Source organism: Epinephelus lanceolatus, chromosome 20, assembly GCF_041903045.1.
Source record: "Epinephelus lanceolatus isolate andai-2023 chromosome 20, ASM4190304v1, whole genome shotgun sequence".
Taxonomy (NCBI): domain Eukaryota; kingdom Metazoa; phylum Chordata; class Actinopteri; order Perciformes; family Serranidae; genus Epinephelus; species Epinephelus lanceolatus.
In genome coordinates, this window is record NC_135753.1 from 13,911,238 (window position 1) to 13,929,799 (window position 18,562).

At 37.0% G+C, this 18,562-nt stretch overlaps 2 protein-coding genes across 4 annotated transcripts in view; one reads left to right on the forward strand and one right to left on the reverse strand.

Moving 5' to 3' along the window:
* The window catches only part of apbb1ip (amyloid beta (A4) precursor protein-binding, family B, member 1 interacting protein), a 42,914-nt gene extending 38,533 nt beyond the window's left edge, over positions 1–4,381 (forward strand). For both annotated transcript variants that reach the window (XM_033638684.2, XM_078162696.1), the window contains 4 exons: positions 1,986–2,084; positions 2,179–2,302; positions 2,427–2,488; positions 3,604–4,381. In XM_033638684.2, coding sequence (XP_033494575.1) covers positions 1,986–2,084; positions 2,179–2,302; positions 2,427–2,488; positions 3,604–4,245 — 927 coding nt within the window. In that variant the 3' untranslated portion in view covers positions 4,246–4,381. The remainder of the gene's footprint in view (positions 1–1,985; positions 2,085–2,178; positions 2,303–2,426; positions 2,489–3,603) is intronic.
* Positions 4,382–5,347: 966 nt separating this feature from the next.
* On the reverse strand, positions 5,348–18,554 carry LOC117264608 (protein nucleotidyltransferase YdiU-like). Of its 2 annotated transcripts, XM_033638687.2 has the most exons (20): positions 18,458–18,554; positions 16,653–16,928; positions 16,445–16,563; positions 16,236–16,364; positions 15,863–15,927; positions 15,699–15,755; positions 15,447–15,545; positions 14,840–14,907; positions 13,575–13,662; positions 13,412–13,481; positions 13,110–13,182; positions 12,547–12,630; positions 12,328–12,457; positions 10,480–10,524; positions 10,290–10,371; positions 10,034–10,126; positions 8,648–8,724; positions 8,407–8,477; positions 8,136–8,215; positions 5,348–5,778 (listed from the first exon to the last, which is right to left on the reverse strand). In XM_033638687.2, exons 2-20 carry the CDS (start codon positions 16,882–16,884, stop codon positions 5,656–5,658), a joined length of 1,785 nt encoding a protein of 594 aa, XP_033494578.1. In that variant the 5' UTR covers positions 16,885–16,928; positions 18,458–18,554; the 3' UTR covers positions 5,348–5,655. The 2 variants fall into 2 exon arrangements, with proteins under 2 accessions (XP_033494578.1, XP_078018823.1); XM_078162697.1 differs by lacking the exon at positions 18,458–18,554 and having other exon boundaries at positions 5,509–5,778; positions 8,407–8,450; positions 16,653–17,026.
* Positions 18,555–18,562: the final 8 nt, after the last annotated feature.

Below are 18,562 nucleotides of genomic sequence, written 5' to 3' on the forward strand. Positions count from 1 at the left end.
GAATTACCTACCAGTGAAAGACAGAGTCCTCAAGGTTTGAGCTGAAGACGCTGCTGGCCAAGGGCAAATGAATATGACCTGTCAGAGTGGAGTGTTTGGAAGCAGGTTTCACATGGTCTCTTGTCTTTGTTTTTAGGAGCCATACAGTAAAACTTGTTAAAAGCAGCCTCGGTTGTGGCAGATGGCGATGAAGATGATACGCTAATAACTGAAGCTGTTTTTAGCTGCCAAAGTGTTCAATTAGGGTGTGTTTTGACAGATTGGTCGGGCGGTGTTTATGAGCTGCCAGAAAAACTGCAGCAATTCAAGGACGAGAGCAAAACAATTTAGCTTCATCATTTAGCTGTTTTATATTCAGAGGAGATGCCTGAGGTGATCTCTAATACCAGCCCCATTATGTTTAACTGATATCCCCACATCATGAGGGAAATCAACTTCCTCTTCAGGGGGAAACAGTTGACTCTGGGATTAATGTTAGACCCATACAGTGTGCACTGCACAGCAAATATTGGGTGTACACTTACTGGCATATATCCAACAATAAAGACTATTTGGGCATCAAACATCTCATATTTTTTTAAACTGGATTACAGGATGCACTCAAAGGCACACACACTTTAACTTGACTGGTTTGTCATTTAACTGCTGCTGCCTGTTCACACTCTGATTGTTGACACACGCTGCCCCCCTGTGGCACCCTGTGATACTCTGAAAGAGGAACTATGCTGTTGTACACATCAAAGTACTATTACTGCACATGTGAAGCTTGTGTTAATCGCCTTAGGTGATGTCACTTGAGTTGACATTGGTCGGGACTGCAGAGTACAAGTTTGCAAATGAAAACAACAACAGGGGTGTTGAGTTAGAAAGAAGTGAGTTTACTTGGCCTCTGTAGCCCAGTCCTCATCTCTGCTTGAGGCTACTGACTGGAGCCTACATTAGCTGCTAATAGCATAAGACACCTGAATCTTTAAGTGAACAATAGTGACAATATCTGTAGTGTTGTATTCAACCAAAGAAAATCTTGGTCAATTGAAATTCGACCTACTCCTCAACCAATCGATTGGTCGATGGGGGAAAAAGACTGCACCTTACCTGGTAGCTTTGTGTGTCCACCAAAGTGTTGATTTTCCTGTCACAGGGCTCAACGTTAACACTCGTCCAGGGCAAGTATGCTCTGTGTTCAGGCAAGTGGAATGCCTCAAGTGAAAAATTAATGTGATCTCCAGTGTAATATTGTCAAAAAAATTAAAAATAAATAAACTGTCACTTGCGACTCCATCTCACCCACCACTAAAGCAAGATTTATATTTATGTGTCGAAACAACACCATACCTGCAGTAGCCTACGCCGTAGCTTGTCGTGCATCTCCCCAGAAATGTAACCACACATCACGACAACATAGAACTCCTGTCTACTTTTGTCAGCTGAAACCATTTCCCTCAGTGGAAATGAAGCATTTATTTACTTTTATTTCACAGATAAGAAATATCAAATTGTGAAGACAATAAAGCCTCCACAAAATAGCAATTTTAATCTTTTGTGTGATTTATCCTAGTTTCATGTGAGTGAAGGAAATCTCCACTGGTTGCTAGGCTAATTTATACAGTGTAAAATGCCATAGCCTTGTGCTAATAACGTTAGCATGTTATATTTGTTTGGAAAACATACTTAGTATAAGACAGTCATCTGGTAAACCTTGTGAGTTGTAATGGAGTTGAATTTTGTAACGTAACCTTTGTTAAATGTTGCTGTTGTCCCTGGCGTCATATGAGTAGAGGAAGTCTACTAGCTGTTATGCTAATTTATACGATGTAAAATACAATGGGCTTGTGCTAAAAAAATATAGCATAAAAAAAAACTGAAAAGACTACAAAATAAACTCAAAGAGCTGGATAAAAATGAAGAGAAACTTAAAGGTTTATAGTGTTAAAAGAAAGGAGATGCTTTATTGACCTGTTTATCATTTTGGATTGTTTCTACAGCATCCTCAGATCCAAAAAGAGTCTCAGTACATCAAGTACCTCTGCTGCGATGATGCTTGGAGCATGAACCTTTGGGTGACTGGAATACGGATTGCAAAGGTACATTTAATCACCTCTGCACTTAATAATGACAGAAAAAAAATCTCCATTTGACGTGGACTCATGCTCTGTGGTGTGTTCCTTACACTTTCAGTATGGTGTGTCACTGCATGAAAACTATAAAACTGCAGAAAAGAAAGCAGCTGTCAGCTCTGTGTGGACGAACCGCAGCACCCCATCGAGCTCCAACTCATCAACGCCCTCACCCACCATCAAAGGTAGCACGACACACAATGCTGCCATTACTGAGTGTTTACTGATGTGAAACAATCCAGATGTAGAGATATTAGAACAAACCTTTCCCCTGTGTGTTCACTTATGGTGTTTCTCCTTCTGTACCAGCCAAATCACCAAGCCAGGCCAACGGTCATGCTCCCAAGCCCCAACCAGGACCTGTGTCTCAGGTATAAAACTCTTCATTTTTCATGATCTTTTTTTTTTGTTATTATTATTGTTTAGTCTATAAAATGTTAGAAAATAGTACAAAATGCCCATCACATTTCCCAAATCGCAAAGTGATGCTTTTGCTTTTCGTCAAGTAATCAGGTAGAATTCAAATATATTAAACTATAGTAAACGCATTAGCATACTATTCTATGACTTTATATTTAAAACATTTTATGGCATACTTTACTAGGACTTTTATTACATTTCTATGGGATACTATACTTTTTTATACTGTTTGACATATTATACTATGACCATTTTATTACTTTTTTTTTTTTTTAAACTATACTTGTACTACAGTACCATACCATCTTTTATGGTGTGCTATACTATGACTTTTTAAATCATTTTTAAAACATACTATACTATGACATTTTGATGTCATACCATGCTGTAATTTTTTTAATAACATTTTATTGGCATACTACACTATTACTTTTTTAAATAACATTTTTTATGAAATTCTTAAGACTTTTTTTGGTGTACTATACTATGATTTTTTTTAACGTACTTCTTTTATTGCCTACTATAATAGAACATTTTATGTCATATTATGCTATAACTTTTTTTAAAAAAAAATTATAAGCATACTGTACTATATTTTTTATGACATACTATGCCATGTTTTTTTTTTTAATAACATTTTAATGGCATATTATACTATGAATTTTTTATGACTTTTAATGGGACACTATATATGATTTTTTTTATTACAATACTAATAACTAATGACATATACTACAATTTTTTAAATACATTTTTCATAAGCATACTATACTATGAGTTTTCATTACATTTTTATAGCATATTATACAATGACATTTTTATGACTTTCTTTCTGAGATACTTTCTTTCACTATAATTATTCTACTATATTAGGACATTTTTATGGCATACTATACTATGACATGTATAAATATTTTTTTATGAAATATTACTCTATTCTCTTTATGACATTTTCATGGCATACTGTACTATGACTTTTTTTTAGTTAAAAAAAAAACAAAAAGAACTAATAATGTTCCCGCCTCTTGTACAAGTTGTATCATTATGTCATATTCTGTCTTTTCAGGACTTTGGAAATGTTCCACCTCCACCCCCACCACCACCATTGGCTGAGATCCTTCCTCCACCACCTCCAGACCCAGTCCTCCCTCCACCACCTCCTTTGGCTGCCAAGAGTCCCTCAAGACCTTCCCCTCCCCAGCGACACCTGCCAACCAACTTCCCGCCACCTCCTCCTGCAATGGACAACCTCCCTCCTCCACCGCCAGCCCCACCCAACGATGATGCCTTAGAGGCCCCGCCAGACTTCCTTCCACCACCTCCTCCGGCCGCTGGCTTTGGTTCGCTGCCACCACCTCCGCCATTTAACTCGCTACCACCACCGCCTCCCCCAGCGAGTTTCGGAGGTGTGGATCAGTCTCTGCCTCCTCCACCACCAGATCCAGGGTTTTTACCTCCACCTCCACCTCAGCCAGTGTTCACAGGGGGTGGAGTACCCCCTCCGCCTCCACCACCACCTCCTCCTCCTCCTCAACCTGCTGCTGCCCCAAGACCAGTGCGGCCTTCTGGCTCAGTGAAGAAGATGCCTCCTGCTCCGCCAAAGAGAACTACACCATCACTGCATGGAGGAGGAGGAGGTGGAGGAAGTGGTGAGGACTTCATGTCAGAACTGATGCTGGCCATGAACAAGAAGCGTGGAAATAAATAGCCTGAGAAGTTTTTTGGAGTGTAAAAAAGTACGACCTGCACCCGCACATGACGACCGACTTAACTCCTAACCAGGCTTGTCTTGATTTCAGCAAAACAGCTATTCTTTACATCCACAACAATACTGAACATCTCCAACATGAAGCCAGCGGATCAATACAGACTTTATCTCTTCCAGAAAAGACAGTGATCTATCCTTTATTTTAACAGCTTATCCAAGATAGAATTTCGCAAGAATCAAGTAAAAGACTAATTAATCTTAAAAGAATATTTCACCCACAAAATGACCATTTGTATACCAATTACTCAATGACAGCTCCTGCAGGAAAATCCAAGTCTTATTTATCCAGTCGTATGTCACTATCTCTAAAACATTACAATTTAATGTAAGTCAGTGGAGTCTCATCCATGGCTGACAAGCTTGAGGAATTTCTTGATATTGTTACATTTTTTGTGAAAATCCATGTGTTTGGGAAGTATTGAGCATACAACTGAAGAAATGAAATATGGATTATACTGCACAAGTTGTGAGTGATTGTAAAAGGATGTTTGGACATAGTTTTGCTGTTGTTAAACATGGTCCCCAATGACTAATTAATGAATAAGGATTTTTTTATGGCTCTATTCATTGTGGAGGCACATAAGAAAAAGGTGTTCTTAACAGTTTCAACTCAAGTATATCAATATACAAATGCTAATTTTGCAAATGAAGTATTCTTTTATGACCTGCTTTATACTGTTTTGAAAACCTGCTGGGAAAAAAAACATTATCTGTTGTAATAAATAGGAGGTGTTATTTGTTTTTGATGACTTAAAAAATGCAAAGCTGGCATCATACTTCAAAGAGACATTTTTATAGAGTTGTACATATTGTGACACGTTTGCATGGACGACTGTAAATACTAAAAAAACACTTTCCCATATACAGAGTATCGGATTACTCTTCAAATGACTAAAAAGCTAAATGCATGAATGGAATATAATTTCTTTTTGGAATGAACTGTTGGGTCTTCTTCCTGTCACTGAGTAAAACCTGCTGAAATCTGAAATGGAAAAAGCACTGGCCCTGTGAACTTAGATTCTTACAAAAACAACAGGACAGCTTTTACTGAAGCATATTTGAATTTATTTTGGTGTAAATATGGCATTACAAGAAGTATTTATCTGTGAAGCAGTCAAATTACAATTCAAGTTTAATTCTTCTGTAGCACTGAGAAGTATAATTTGTTGGTCACTGTATCCACACATGGTGGGAAATCTCAGTAGTAAAGAATATTAAACAGCCATGAACTTGACATGTTGGACCAAACTTTTCCCCCCAGCAGGAGAGAATTTATTAATTAGACCATTAAAATGCTGGTGTGCTGTAATTCTTTTTCACTTTAGTCAGTTTGTTCAACCCAAGAGTCTCTCAGGAGGAACAGCTGACCTTTAACCTCTTAGCCCACAGAGGAGGTCTTGCCGCATAGCCTGCCTCCTCTGCAGTCTCTTGTGTAACAAAGGGAAAGGACAGTATATGGTGCAGCAGCTCTACCTAGTGGCAGAAAAGTAAAAGACACTTTGTTAAAATCACACAACTTGTCAAAGAGAGGCAGAAACATTGCTTTCATTTTGGTCAGAAAAATCAAACACTTTATTTACATGATATGTGCAAGAAAACCTCTGGTACATCGAAGTATGTCACAAAAATTCCATAGTCATCAAACATCTTAGTATACAATGCCATACAAATGGCATAAAAAGTCATAAAAATTGTCATAATATAGTATGGCATAAAAATATCATAGTATGGTGTTGCATAAAAAAAGTCAGAAAAATTATCATAGTATAGTATGGCATAAAAAAAGTCATAAAAATATAGTATAGTATGGCATAAAAAGGTCAGAAAATGATCATAGTATGGCATATAAAAAGTCAGAAAAATGATCATAGTATAGTATGGCATAAAAAAAGTCAGAAAAATGATCATAGTATAGTATGGCATAAAAAAAGTCAAATTGTCACAGTATAGTATGGCATAAAAAAAAGTCAGAAAAATGATCATACTATAGTATGGCATAAAAAAAGTTATAAAAATGGTCATGGTATAGTATGGCATAAAAAAGTTATAAAAATGGTCATAGTATAATATGGCATAAAAAAGTCATAAAATGGTCATAGTATAGTATGGCATAAAAAGTCATAAAAATGGTCATAGTATAGTATAGCATAAAAAAAGCCATAAAAATGGTCACAGTATAGTATGGCATAAAAAAAGTCATAAAAATGGTCACGTATAGTATGGCATAAAAAAAGTCATAAAAACGGTCATAGTATAGTATGGCATAAAAAAAGTCATAAAAATGGTCATAGTATAGTATGGCATAAAAAAAAGTCATAAAAATGGTTATGGTATAGTATGGCATAAAAAAAGTCATAAAATGGTCATGGTATAGTATGGCATAAAAAAAGTCATAAAATGGTCACGGTATAGTATGGCATAAAAAAAAGTCATAAAAATGGTCATAGTATAGTATGGCATAGAAAAAGTCATAAAAATGGTCATGGTATAGTATGGCATAAAAAAAGTCATAAAAATGGTCACGGTATAGTATGGCATAAAAAAAGGTCATAAAAATGGTCATAGTATAGTATGTCATAAAAAAAAGTCATAAAATGGTCATAGTATAGTATGGCATAAAAAAGTCATAAAAATGGTCATAGTAGAGTATGGCATAAAAAAAGTCATAAAAATGGTCATAGTATAGTATGGCATAAAAAAAGTCATAAAATGGTCACGGTATAGTATGGCATAAAAAAAGTCATAAAAATGGTCATGGTTTAGTATGGCATAAAAAAAGTCATAAAATGGTCATAGTATAGTATGGCATAAAAAAGTTATAAAAATGGTCATAGTATAGTATGGCATAAAAAAGTTATAAAAATGGTCATAGTATAGTATGGCATAAAAAAAGTCATAAAATGGTCACGGTATAGTATGGCATAAAAAAAAGTCATAAAAATGGTCATAGTATAGTATGGCATAGAAAAAGTTATAAAAATGGTCATGGTATAGTATGGCATAAAAAAGTCATAAAAATGGTCACGGTATAGTATGGCATAAAAAAAGGTCATAAAAATGGTCATAGTATAGTATGTCATAAAAAAAATTCATAAAATGGTCATAGTATAGTATGTCATAAAAAAGTCATAAAAATGGTCATAGAGTATGGCATAAAAAAAGTCATAAAAATGGTCATAGTATAGTATGGCATAAAAAAAGTCATAAAATGGTCATAGTATAGTATGGCATAAAAAAGTTATAAAAATGGTCATAGTATAGTATGGCATAAAAAAGTCATAAAATGGTCATAGTATAGTATGGCATAAAAAAGTTATAAAAATGGTCATAGTATAGTATGGCATAAAAAAGTTATAAAAATGGTCATAGTATAGTATGGCATAAAAAAAGTCATAAAATGGTCACGGTATAGTATGGCATAAAAAAAAGTCATAAAAATGGTCATAGTATAGTATGGCATAAAAAAAGTCATAAAATGGTCATAGTACAGTATGGCATAAAAAAGTTATAAAAATGGTCATAGTATAGTATGGCATAAAAAAAGTCATAAAAATGGTCATAGTATAGTATGGCATAAAAAGAGTCATAAAAATGGTCATGGTTTAGTATGGCATAAAAAAAGTCATAAAATGGTCATAGTATAGTATGGCATAAAAAAGTTATAAAAATGGTCATAGTATAGTATGGCATAAAAAAGTTATAAAAATGGTCATAGTATAGTATGGCATAAAAAAAGTCATGAAATGTCATTGTAAGTGAATAGTTTTATTTACTTAAAACACTTAAGACCTTGCACACACTGTCATACCACTTAAATGTCATATACATACCTCTGAAAAATCATTCACCTCAGCTTTACGTATAGCAGACTCTGCCATCCAGTTCCTCAGCACATATCTAGGATTTATATCTGTAAGATATTTTTTGCAGTCAGACAAAGTTGTTCTTGGTAAAAACAACCACTATATTACAGAAATCTGTATAATGTATTTCCTCCTTATTTGCTTTTCTGAAGCACAATGCCATGACTCACTATGAAATTTCAAGTTATTACATATTTCATGTTTAAGTGAATGCTAGTATGTAGATTCAATGGCTTACTTTTCATCCTGTGTTGACGATCCAAATCACTATCATTTTGTTGTCTAAGCAGAGGAACTTTTAAATCCACTCTGATACAATCCAAAAAACAACAACAAACAATGATATGGCACAAAATAGAAATGAGAGTGTAGCACATGTTTTCAAGCAGAAAAAATGACCTTTCAAATGTTTCAGAGAAACTTGGGTGACCAAACTAACTTGAGCAAGGTCTGGCATTACTGAACACCTTTTTGCTTACCTGTTGAGCCGGAGCAGGTAAATGCTGAGCCAATCAGAGAAGAGCTTGTGGGAGGACAAGTCTTCAAGAGCCCACATCTAAGACAAAAAAAAAAAGGATACCTTTGAATCAAAACTGAACTGAATAGATACACCAGTTCTGCCTATGTTTTGCTGTTGCAGCAGCAGTTTTTGTATGTGGGCTACCTGCATTTTTATAGACGAACACTAACTCACTATTCAGATAGATTGAGATAATAATTTGCAACGCTGTCATATACATGTAGTCATATGCAGCACCATTTATTCATGCTCTAAACACTTAATTAGAAGAAACACTGGATGGGCAGTGCAAATACAGCACAGCAATGAGTGCTTGGCACAGATATTAAAGGTGTTACTAACTTCCAAACTAAATCTAACTAGAATTACCATCTAACAGTTGTGTGCCTCTGCCAACCAGTCAAGTTACAATTCATGTCCATGTCTGTCTGGACTCACATGAAGCCATGACAGTAGAAAAAGCTTGAACTGTGGATGTTGCTGCAAAGAAGCTACAAATTCTAAAAACCTGGATGCTTCACACACATCTTCCCTGTGGCAGCACATAAGATCTATACAATCAGCAGTTTCAAGGTGGTTAACCAAGATTGGTGTCACCAGTTCAGTATCTGACCAAATGTTTCCCTTTCTGTTCCTGAGTTATGGAGAGTATGTATAACTGCAGCTGGGCCAAAAACAAAATTGCTAAGTTAGCGATTAGCTAGCTATGAAGTATTCCGTTGAAAGAGTGGCAGTTAAAGTTAGGATGAGGGTTATGGTAAGGCTACATCTCGTTACTTATGAAGTGAACCGTAACTTCATGAATAATAGACTATAGAGCGGATTATTTCTGCATTTGGTCTCATATTTATTCACTACAGTGTCACAATGTAGCAGGGTTCAGATAACTGTCGCATTGGTGGGTTTGTCTTGTACTAGTTGTGGGTGCAGTTTGTAGGGGCATGTTGTGTACACTAAAATCTGAATGTGTCTGCAGCTATACATATCTTAGTTACGGTGTCGAGTAATGGCTAGAAATGTGTTTCTGCAGAACATTATGATGTCACAGTGAAGTTGACCTTTGGACTTTTGGATATAAAATGACATTACTTCATCATTTTATTCTTTTATACATACATCTGAAATTTGTCTTAATGAGTATATGAATTAGCCAAAAGCAAGTTTTGTGAGTTCACAGTGACCTTTGACTTTTGACTACTAAAAGTCTCATCAGTTCATCCTTAAGTCCAAGCAGAGGTTTGTGCCAAATCTGAGTAAATTTGCTCAAGGCTTTCTTGTGACTTATGCCTACAGCCTGGCACCGGTGTAAAACCAGGATTCTAACACGTTGCTGCTTCAGCTCTACCTGTGTGAAGTTCCTGTTGTGAAGCTGCCGGGCTGAAACTTCGCTGAGCTGCCTGAAGGTCATGGTGAAGTCTGATTGTGTGTCCTCCATCATCTGGGGAGACAAACACAAATTAGATTGGTAGTTTAAAAAAAAACAATTTGTACACAGCCAGTGAACAAAAAGTTCATCTGAGTCTCCTAAATCAATTTAACTTGACCACATAGATTGACAATGCATTTTTCAGTCTGCATGCAGTTCATTGTCAATAACTTGCCTTAAGCAGGAAGGCAATTAGATAGCCATCATCCTCCTCTTCACCTAGAAGCCCCAGTTTAGCTTTAAATAGCTGATGAATCCTGAAATACGTGCATGAATAAGGCTGGAAAATTACTAGAATCATTGCTTGGATAAAGCATTAAGGACAACATACAGAATGGACAAATCATATTTCACTTTAAGCTCACCTCATCTGATAAATATCACCATATCCTTTCAAAATAATTTTAGCCCTGGAAAAAAAGGAGAAAAACACGACGTTTGTATGTACAACAGTTTGACTTTACTGGCTTTAAAGTGATTTTGCATGCGGCTTATGGACTCTTCTTTTACAAGTATTTACCACAATAAAAAAGTTAGTCATGTGCAAAGAGTTTTGTAGAAGTTGAAGTCTTTCAGTGTTGTTGCACTTTGTGCTGGAGGCAAACAGATCAATATAAGTTAGAGATGCACCGATCCACATTTTTTCACTTCCGATCCGATCCCGATACCTGAATTTGGATATTTGCCGATACCGATACTATTCCGATACCAGAGCTCTGTTTGCTTTCATATTATTATTATCATTATTGTTGATTTTATATGAGGCTGTAATAAACTCCTCTCTACAGGCAAGTATGATATGTACGTATGTATGCATGTATGTCCCAAAAGGCAACTTGAGGTAAGTATAAGGTCAGAAAAGCAGGAAATCCTGTTCACAGGAAAAATCCCATCCTGAAAACAAATATGCAACTGTAAGGGTTTCAAATTGATTGTCAATGTTTATTAAATTCCAAGACAGTGTTAAACTACTAGTGCAATATACACTATCAAAAAACAAAAAGTACATGTGATATTAATCTGAACAGCACAGATACAAATCAAGTAGATACTACTATGTAGGAGTGTTGTCACGGTACCAAAATTGGGACCCACGGTACGATACCAGTGAAAGCATCGTGGTTCTGAGTAGTATCATGACAGCGAAAATGAGGCAGATGTGCCTTTTGTCATTTATAAAAAGATAAATCACTTTTCTATAATACATCACTGATATTTCAATCGAATAAATTACTTATTGACTTATTCATACTTCAAAAACAGCATCAATAAGTGATGGGGGGGGGGGAAGAAATGTGAACAGCTCGTTTTTCCTCTGACACGTCACATACCTGTGTGCCGCCACAGTTTGGCTGTTCAGGTACTTTTGGGCAGTCATGACACCAAGAAGAGGACATTATTGGACCTGGAGTCGGACTTCTCTGTCGCCGGTAAGCCGTTCTTGCGCCGTTCTTGCGCCGTGCAGCACTATGAGCCTCCGCTGTATTTGACAGGAATACATTCCCGTCTGTGTCTGTGACCCCCGTTCAACCCACAACTCTGCTGCTGGTTGAAATCTGTACTTGCACAGCGTGCTGAATGATTTATTTTGCGTGCGCAAAACTTTTTTTAGTCGCAAAAGCGAGTAAAATGCTCGCACCGTAGAGCTCTGTAGTGGAAAACAAATCACTGTAGCATATATATAAACAAATTGAACCTACAAGTAAAAATAAATTAATAATAACTTTCACTGCTTAAAGATACTCAATAGCTCAGTTCATACCTGAAATGTCACTGGATACAAACCACTGCAGCGGCATATCGAGTGCCAGGTGGACAGCACGCGCCGTTATTGGACGCCGCATGGACACTCACACTCTTGCGATTGGACTTTGATCTTATCCCACAGTAGTGGTACCTGAGGTACCGTAGTACTACAGTACTCCAACATTATGGTATCATATGTACCGTCGTGTTTTAGTACTGCGGTCAGTGCAACACTACTATGTAGCAATCATCATATCATTCCAGCAGACAACGTGAAAGCACAGACACGGCTCGTAGATCGGAAATTTCTGCAGGTGGATCAGAAATTTCCGATCCATGAATTACGTTGGTATCAGAACCCGATACCGATACTGGATCGGATCGGCCCCATCCCTAATATAACTCACATATTACTTCATGTCCCCTTTATATCAACAGTTATCACCAACAGTTATCAATGTTCTTACTCTTTCTGCTGGTTTGTAGATAGCACAGGACTGAGAGCCAGCAAGAGCTTCTCAAGGTTAAACAGTCCGACGTTGGCCTGAGCTCCTATGCTGTATCTGCCCTCATCATCTGATGTGTTGGGGACAAAATCTGCAACAATTAAAGATTTGTTTGATATTTGACGAGAACAGGACATAGAATCATTTCATTAAAACACAGGCATGCGTCATCGTACACACTGGGGTTATACGACTCCATGAAGCCAAATGGTCCGTAGTCGATGGTTATAGACAGGAGGCTGAAGTTATCTGTGTTGCACACACCTGTCATGACAACACAAGAAAGATATCAGTAGATGTTGGTGCAGATGAAAAAATGCAACCAGAACAGGTGCTCACAGGTGTCAGACATTCAAATTTAATGCCTTTAAAGATGGTTTCAAGATAATTTTAAATCAAATTTAAGACTGATTTATGTGAGTCCCATGCAGAGCTAGGTTTTATGTAGGATATATGGTTATTAGAGTGAGTTTGGTTAATCTACATTTTGCCAATAGCTAAGTCCAAGTCTAAAGTAAAAAGACAGTATATGGGTCTGTGGTAGGTTCAAAGATTTATAACATCAGAAATGTGAACTTTCACGCAGAAGAGCTTGATTTAATAAAAGATAATTTTTAAAAAAACTGATAAATCGTGTCAATTAAGACCTCACAAATTCATATTTAAGAGTAATGACTTAAGGCCTAATATTTATTTTTTAAAAATGAGACTTTAAAAAAGGACCTGCAGACGCCCTGTCTTACCATGTGCAAACCCAACTGACATCCATCTGGCAATCAGATGTGCTGTTTCATTTACAACTGTGGAATAAAACACCTGGAAAAAAATACAAAGCATGAAATGAGGAAGTATCTTGAAGAAACAAATAATTTACAGCATGCAGATACACAGTCACTACAGCATTATGTTTCTAGATAGTAAAAAGCTGCTTTAGTATTCACTAATCACACAGTATGACTGAATAAATTATCTCACTGAGGTTAGGCCATAATCAATGGCAGAAGAACACTTCTGCCAACTACATTTTTTGTTTTACCTAACTTACCAAATATTTATCTGGATCATCTTGACTGATTGAAAAAAAATATTCATCAATCACAAAGTCCACCAGCTTTCTAAAATCAACAGATCAATAACATCAAGTTAGAAGCTGCAGTAGAGGAGACAGAATGATATGAAAGCCCGAGAGGTCATGTGACCAGACTCACCTCAGGAGATTGATCTCTCTACTTTGAGCCAAAATTTCCAAAGATCCGATCCGAAACCATGACTTGGCTAACCTGAGAACAACGGCTCCTGTGAAAAGAAGAAACGACTCCAATAAAACATGTGATGTAATCAAACATCAATGGTGAAGTCAGCAATTTTAATCCAAAACACTTTTTGTCAAATCAGCAAATCATCTTCTCATGGTCTGCCAGCTGTCTGCTCTGGGCGTGCGCTGAGAAGAAATCTGGCGTTCATGAAGAGCCCTGGCTCTGTAGATGGGAAACTTTGCCTGCCAATCAGCAACATGGGGTTTTGAGCATAGGGCAGGGGAAAGGCCATGGGTGCATTAAGAGACAGGCAGTGGGAGCGAGAGGGATGGCAAATCGGGCACATGCCAACATGCTGAATCCACAGTGCATTGTGAAGATGGCTGAGAAACAGACAAACAGGTCAGATGGACAGTTTCCTGACCCACAACCTTCCTAATGTTGGTTACATGACTCGCTGTGCCTTTGTTTACTCTATAACATGGTATGGTGGTGGGGCCTCTGAAGGAGCACTGAGTGGAAGGGTATGTTTTTGGGTGTGGAGGACAAATAATCTTTCTTCAGAAGTGCTGACTCCACCCATCGACTGTATAAAAGAAGTGGACCTTGACACTGAAGTCACCAATTGGCTTGTGGACTACCATTTGAAGGTTCAAGTTTGTCATTTTGGTCAGCGCCATCTTGTTTTTTTGGAGGCAGAAGTGACCATATTTGGACAAAAGAGCAGAGCTGTGGAGGAGTAAGGGGTGGATCTGACAGACATCCTGAGGTCACTGCTGTAGTAGTGACTTGTCAATCACGAGGTAGCCAAGCCCTAAAGCATACCCTGCGTCATCATCAACTTTATCACTGACTCTAAATGAGACCATAATTTAGTACCATGCTGTGTTGAGGAAGACTTATAACTAGCTATAGAGACCATAAACTCATTCAGAAAAGTTTATTACTGATGTAATAAATTAAATGAGAAGTAGGGTCATTTCCTCATAGCCTTCTATACCTATCTATATCTATATCTATATCTATTATATATCAGACTTCTTATTGCAACCCGTGGAGTTGCCCCCAGCTAGCCACTGGAAAAACTGCAGGTTTAAGGCACTTCAGCATTGGCTTCACTGTTCAGACCCAAAGACAACTCCTTAACACCACCTTTAAATGTAACCGATAATGAGTCAAATCTTGGTGTTGTAGTATTTTCACATGCATAACTGTACCTCTCTCTGTCTTCACGTTGCCGTTGTAGAATTGATCCCTCTTCACCGGCTCGTCACTGACAATTATACTACAACAAAAGAAAGCATTATCAGAACAATAAAAGATTCACATTTCTTCCCAAACGTTTCTACTCTTTCACACACAAATAAAGAGCCTATCTTTGTTAAGGTTTTAAGTTGGCAGTTCATCCCGGTTTATCAATCTTAATGCCAAGTAATATTGATCTACACATGTTAATACAGACACTGGCCTTCTACAGAGTTCTTAAACATGTCACTGGAAAAGAGGAAATTATTTTTAACAATTTTAAACTTAATTATTTTGTGTCTGGTTTAAACTTTAAAAAAAATTGTTTTTATTGAATTTTGTGATGAGTTGAGTGTAAGTTACTTCTACATGGTCCAGCTGACAGTCATATTGATGATTTATCAACATACATTTATAGACAAAACTGCAAAGAGACTATTCAAAACTATCTGATCATTTGATATCTATTATTATTATTATTATTATTTCTATTATTATTATTGAAAAGATTATAACATAGCATACATAGCAAATGTTAACTCCGTTTGTTGCCTTTCATCCATCACCTGTCCCTCTCACCTGGCAGCCCTGCTGGTTGGAATACCCAGGAAATGCATGGCTTCACTGCACAGGAACTCCCTTACAGAAGAGCGGATCACAGCTCGACCATCTCCTGACCTGTGTGAACATTTTCAAATTGACATTTCAGATTAAACACAGTTGCCTCTTGCTGCCATTCAGTATCACAGACATGCATTTTTTTTCCAAAGTGAAACAAGAAAAAAGAGGAAAAGGAAGAAAAACAAAAAAAGGGTTTGCCAATAAACATACCTTGAATAAGGCGTCTTGCCAGAGCCTTTAAGCTGCAGTTCCCATACTTCTCCTCTCCTGTGGGACATGTCATAAGGAAAATAAGTCACAGCTTTAACTGGTGATACACCTTGAATATACAGTACATTGAATATATTAGGAACCTAATTCAAAAATATTCTCACCTGTTGGTATACTGACCAAGGGAATGTGCTCGACCATCGCCCAGCTGACCTGCCCAGTACCCAAACTGATGGAGGAGAAATTCATCTGTAAATTTCACTGTCACCAACTGTGATCAGATCTGTTGAACATGATGTACACTGTCATTTTTATCTATTTCAAGTTTTCTTAACTTTGTTAATTAACTTGTATTTGGCTGAATTTAGTGACATATCTGATGAAATCCAATAAAAAAGACAGTGTATACCTGTTTTTTTTTTAATCACAAAGGAAATGTTGTTAATGTAACTAACTAAATGTTAGTAGTGTTGAGTTTATACACAATAAAAGCATGCCAGTAAGAGCACAACAAACAGAAAACTAATTCATCATTACCTGATGACCTCCATATCTGTGAGCAAGTGGTACAGATCCTGACAGCCGTCTGCCACCGCTTGCGTAATGCAGGAAATCATCTGACTGAGTTACAGCCACGTCTAAATCTAAAATCCCCTCGATGACGTCCTGTTGAAACAAATTTACGTTTCACATTCACATTTCACTGCAAAGACTCTCTTGCACTTCTGATGATACTGTATTGTCACCTTAGAAGCTGCCGCCAGTCTTAACCGGCCTTTCAGTGGGGTTGGAATGGATCTGGAGAATATGCAGTTCTTTACAGAGCGAGCAAAATTGCCATCAACCTCGTCAATCGGAAATGCTTCTGCAGAGAGGACAGAAAGGATTGAACTAGGACAATATTACTGTGAACTTTTCTTGTATTGACCCAAACAGACACAAATCACTTTTTACCTATTAGCTTCTTGCAGGACACTCTGAATTGGTCCAGGTCCTTTAAAAGGTTTGAAACACTAATGTTCCACCTGGATTTGACAGTGTGCGGCGACAGCTGGTTGTCCGATGCTGTACTGTCATGACTATGGCAGTCACTGTCAGTACTTTGACAGAACTCCAGAACATGTACAGATGTGAAGCTGGATGCTGCTACCAGAGCAAAGGCTAATACTTTGTAGGAGCTCTGCATGTTGCAGACACAGCAACTGCCTTGAATGTACCTAGCTAAAAGCACTGAAGTAGTTGTAGATTGGAAAATAAGTTAATTATGATTTCCAGCTGGTTATCATAATGCACACAGCACTGGGGGAGGAAGTACTCTAATCCTATAGTCATACTACAGTGTAGATTACTCTATCCTGCATTCAAAACACTCCTTTGACTTCAGTAAAAGTAATATCAGCTAAACTGAGCTAGTTAAAGCACCAGACATTAACATATTATGTAGGTTTTTACAGTCATGTAAAGGCAATAACAAAAACAGCATTTTATAACCTCTAATACTTAGTCAAAATCAGGGTCCTTTAAAAAAACAAGACTTGGAAAAAGTGATTCATGCTTTCATATCAAGCAAAGTTAATTACTACAACAGACTTCTGACAGGACTTCCAATAAAGACCATCAGGCACCTACAACCTTTGAGTAGGTTGTAAGCTGCAAGAGTTCTCCTAAAACCAAAAGGACAGCTCACATCCCCTCAGTTCTCAAATCTCTACACTGGTTGCCAGAGTTTATTTTAAAGTCCTGTTATTAAATTAAAAAATCTCCACAAGGAGTTGGTTCTAAATGTGTAACTGACTTGCTTGAGCAATACAAGCCTGCGAGACCTCTCAGATTACTTGGGAGTGCTCTGCTGATGGTGCCTAAGGCAAAATCTAAACAAGGACAAGCTGCCTTTATTTATTATGTAACACAGCGATGGAAGCATTGTCTGATGGTCTGCCACAACCACTGCAGTTTTAAATACAAACTAAAACATTATTCTTGAGCGCTTTTAACAAGCTTATTCTTTCACTGTTTTATCTCTTTCTCTCTTTGTTATTTGTATTGTTTTAACTTTGAATTGTTCTTTTGTATGATGTTGTTTTTAACTTCTTTGTACAGCACTTCAAACCTGCCTAATGTGCTTTATAAATAAAACTGCCTTGCCTTATTTGGGTAGTTAATCTATGCAACTACATCATAATTTATGTATTGGTCATGCTGTGTGTAAACTCTGAACCTGCAAAATAACAAATGACAAGAGCTGTCAAATACATGCAATAGTAGTAAAGCATTACACTCTGAAATGTACTGCAGTACAAGTGTGAGGTGACATTAAATAGAAATACTCACGCAAAGTAAAAGCACCTCAAATTGTATTCTAGTATTATGCACAATTGTCCTTTCCATCACTGGCAAACAGTCCCCTATGTCAACACTTCAGTTATGCTTTAGGCTAACGTTAGTTAGTTGTCATGAAAAGACCCTAAATTTAGAGTATTTTTCTAAGTTTTAAAGTAATAACTAAAAAAACAACGACAAAACTCAACCAATTGTTTATTTCTAACCGAAGTCTGTAAATTAAAAGGTAGGTTTATGCGACATTACGTCCCAAAATATGGTTTAAGGCGGTAAACTGTTAGGGAATACAAGCAAAGTTGGCTACAACTAGCTAGCTGTTAGCAACCCAGCTACAGTGCTAGCCCCAAACACTTCACTACTATTTTCGCGGAAACCTAACATAAGATAAATTTTATATTTTCAGTTTAAAGAGATACAACCTTAGTTTACATGTAGCGCTGCATTCCTAATAAAATGTTGCCTAATTTCGAAGAAATTCATTGAAGTTTGTGTTAACTCTCTGCCATATATGGTAAGCGTAATTC

Coding starts and splice junctions, on each gene's coding strand:
- LOC117264608 (XM_033638687.2), bottom strand. CDS start 16,884: ATGCAGAGCTCCTACAAAGTATTAGCCTTTGCTCTGGTAGCAGCATCC. Junction 12,458..12,546: donor CATGGAGTCGTATAACCCCA/GTGTGTACGATG, acceptor TAATTGTTGCAG/ATTTTGTCCCCAACACATCA. Junction 10,372..10,479: donor GGTGATATTTATCAGATGAG/GTGAGCTTAAAG, acceptor CACGTATTTCAG/GATTCATCAGCTATTTAAAG.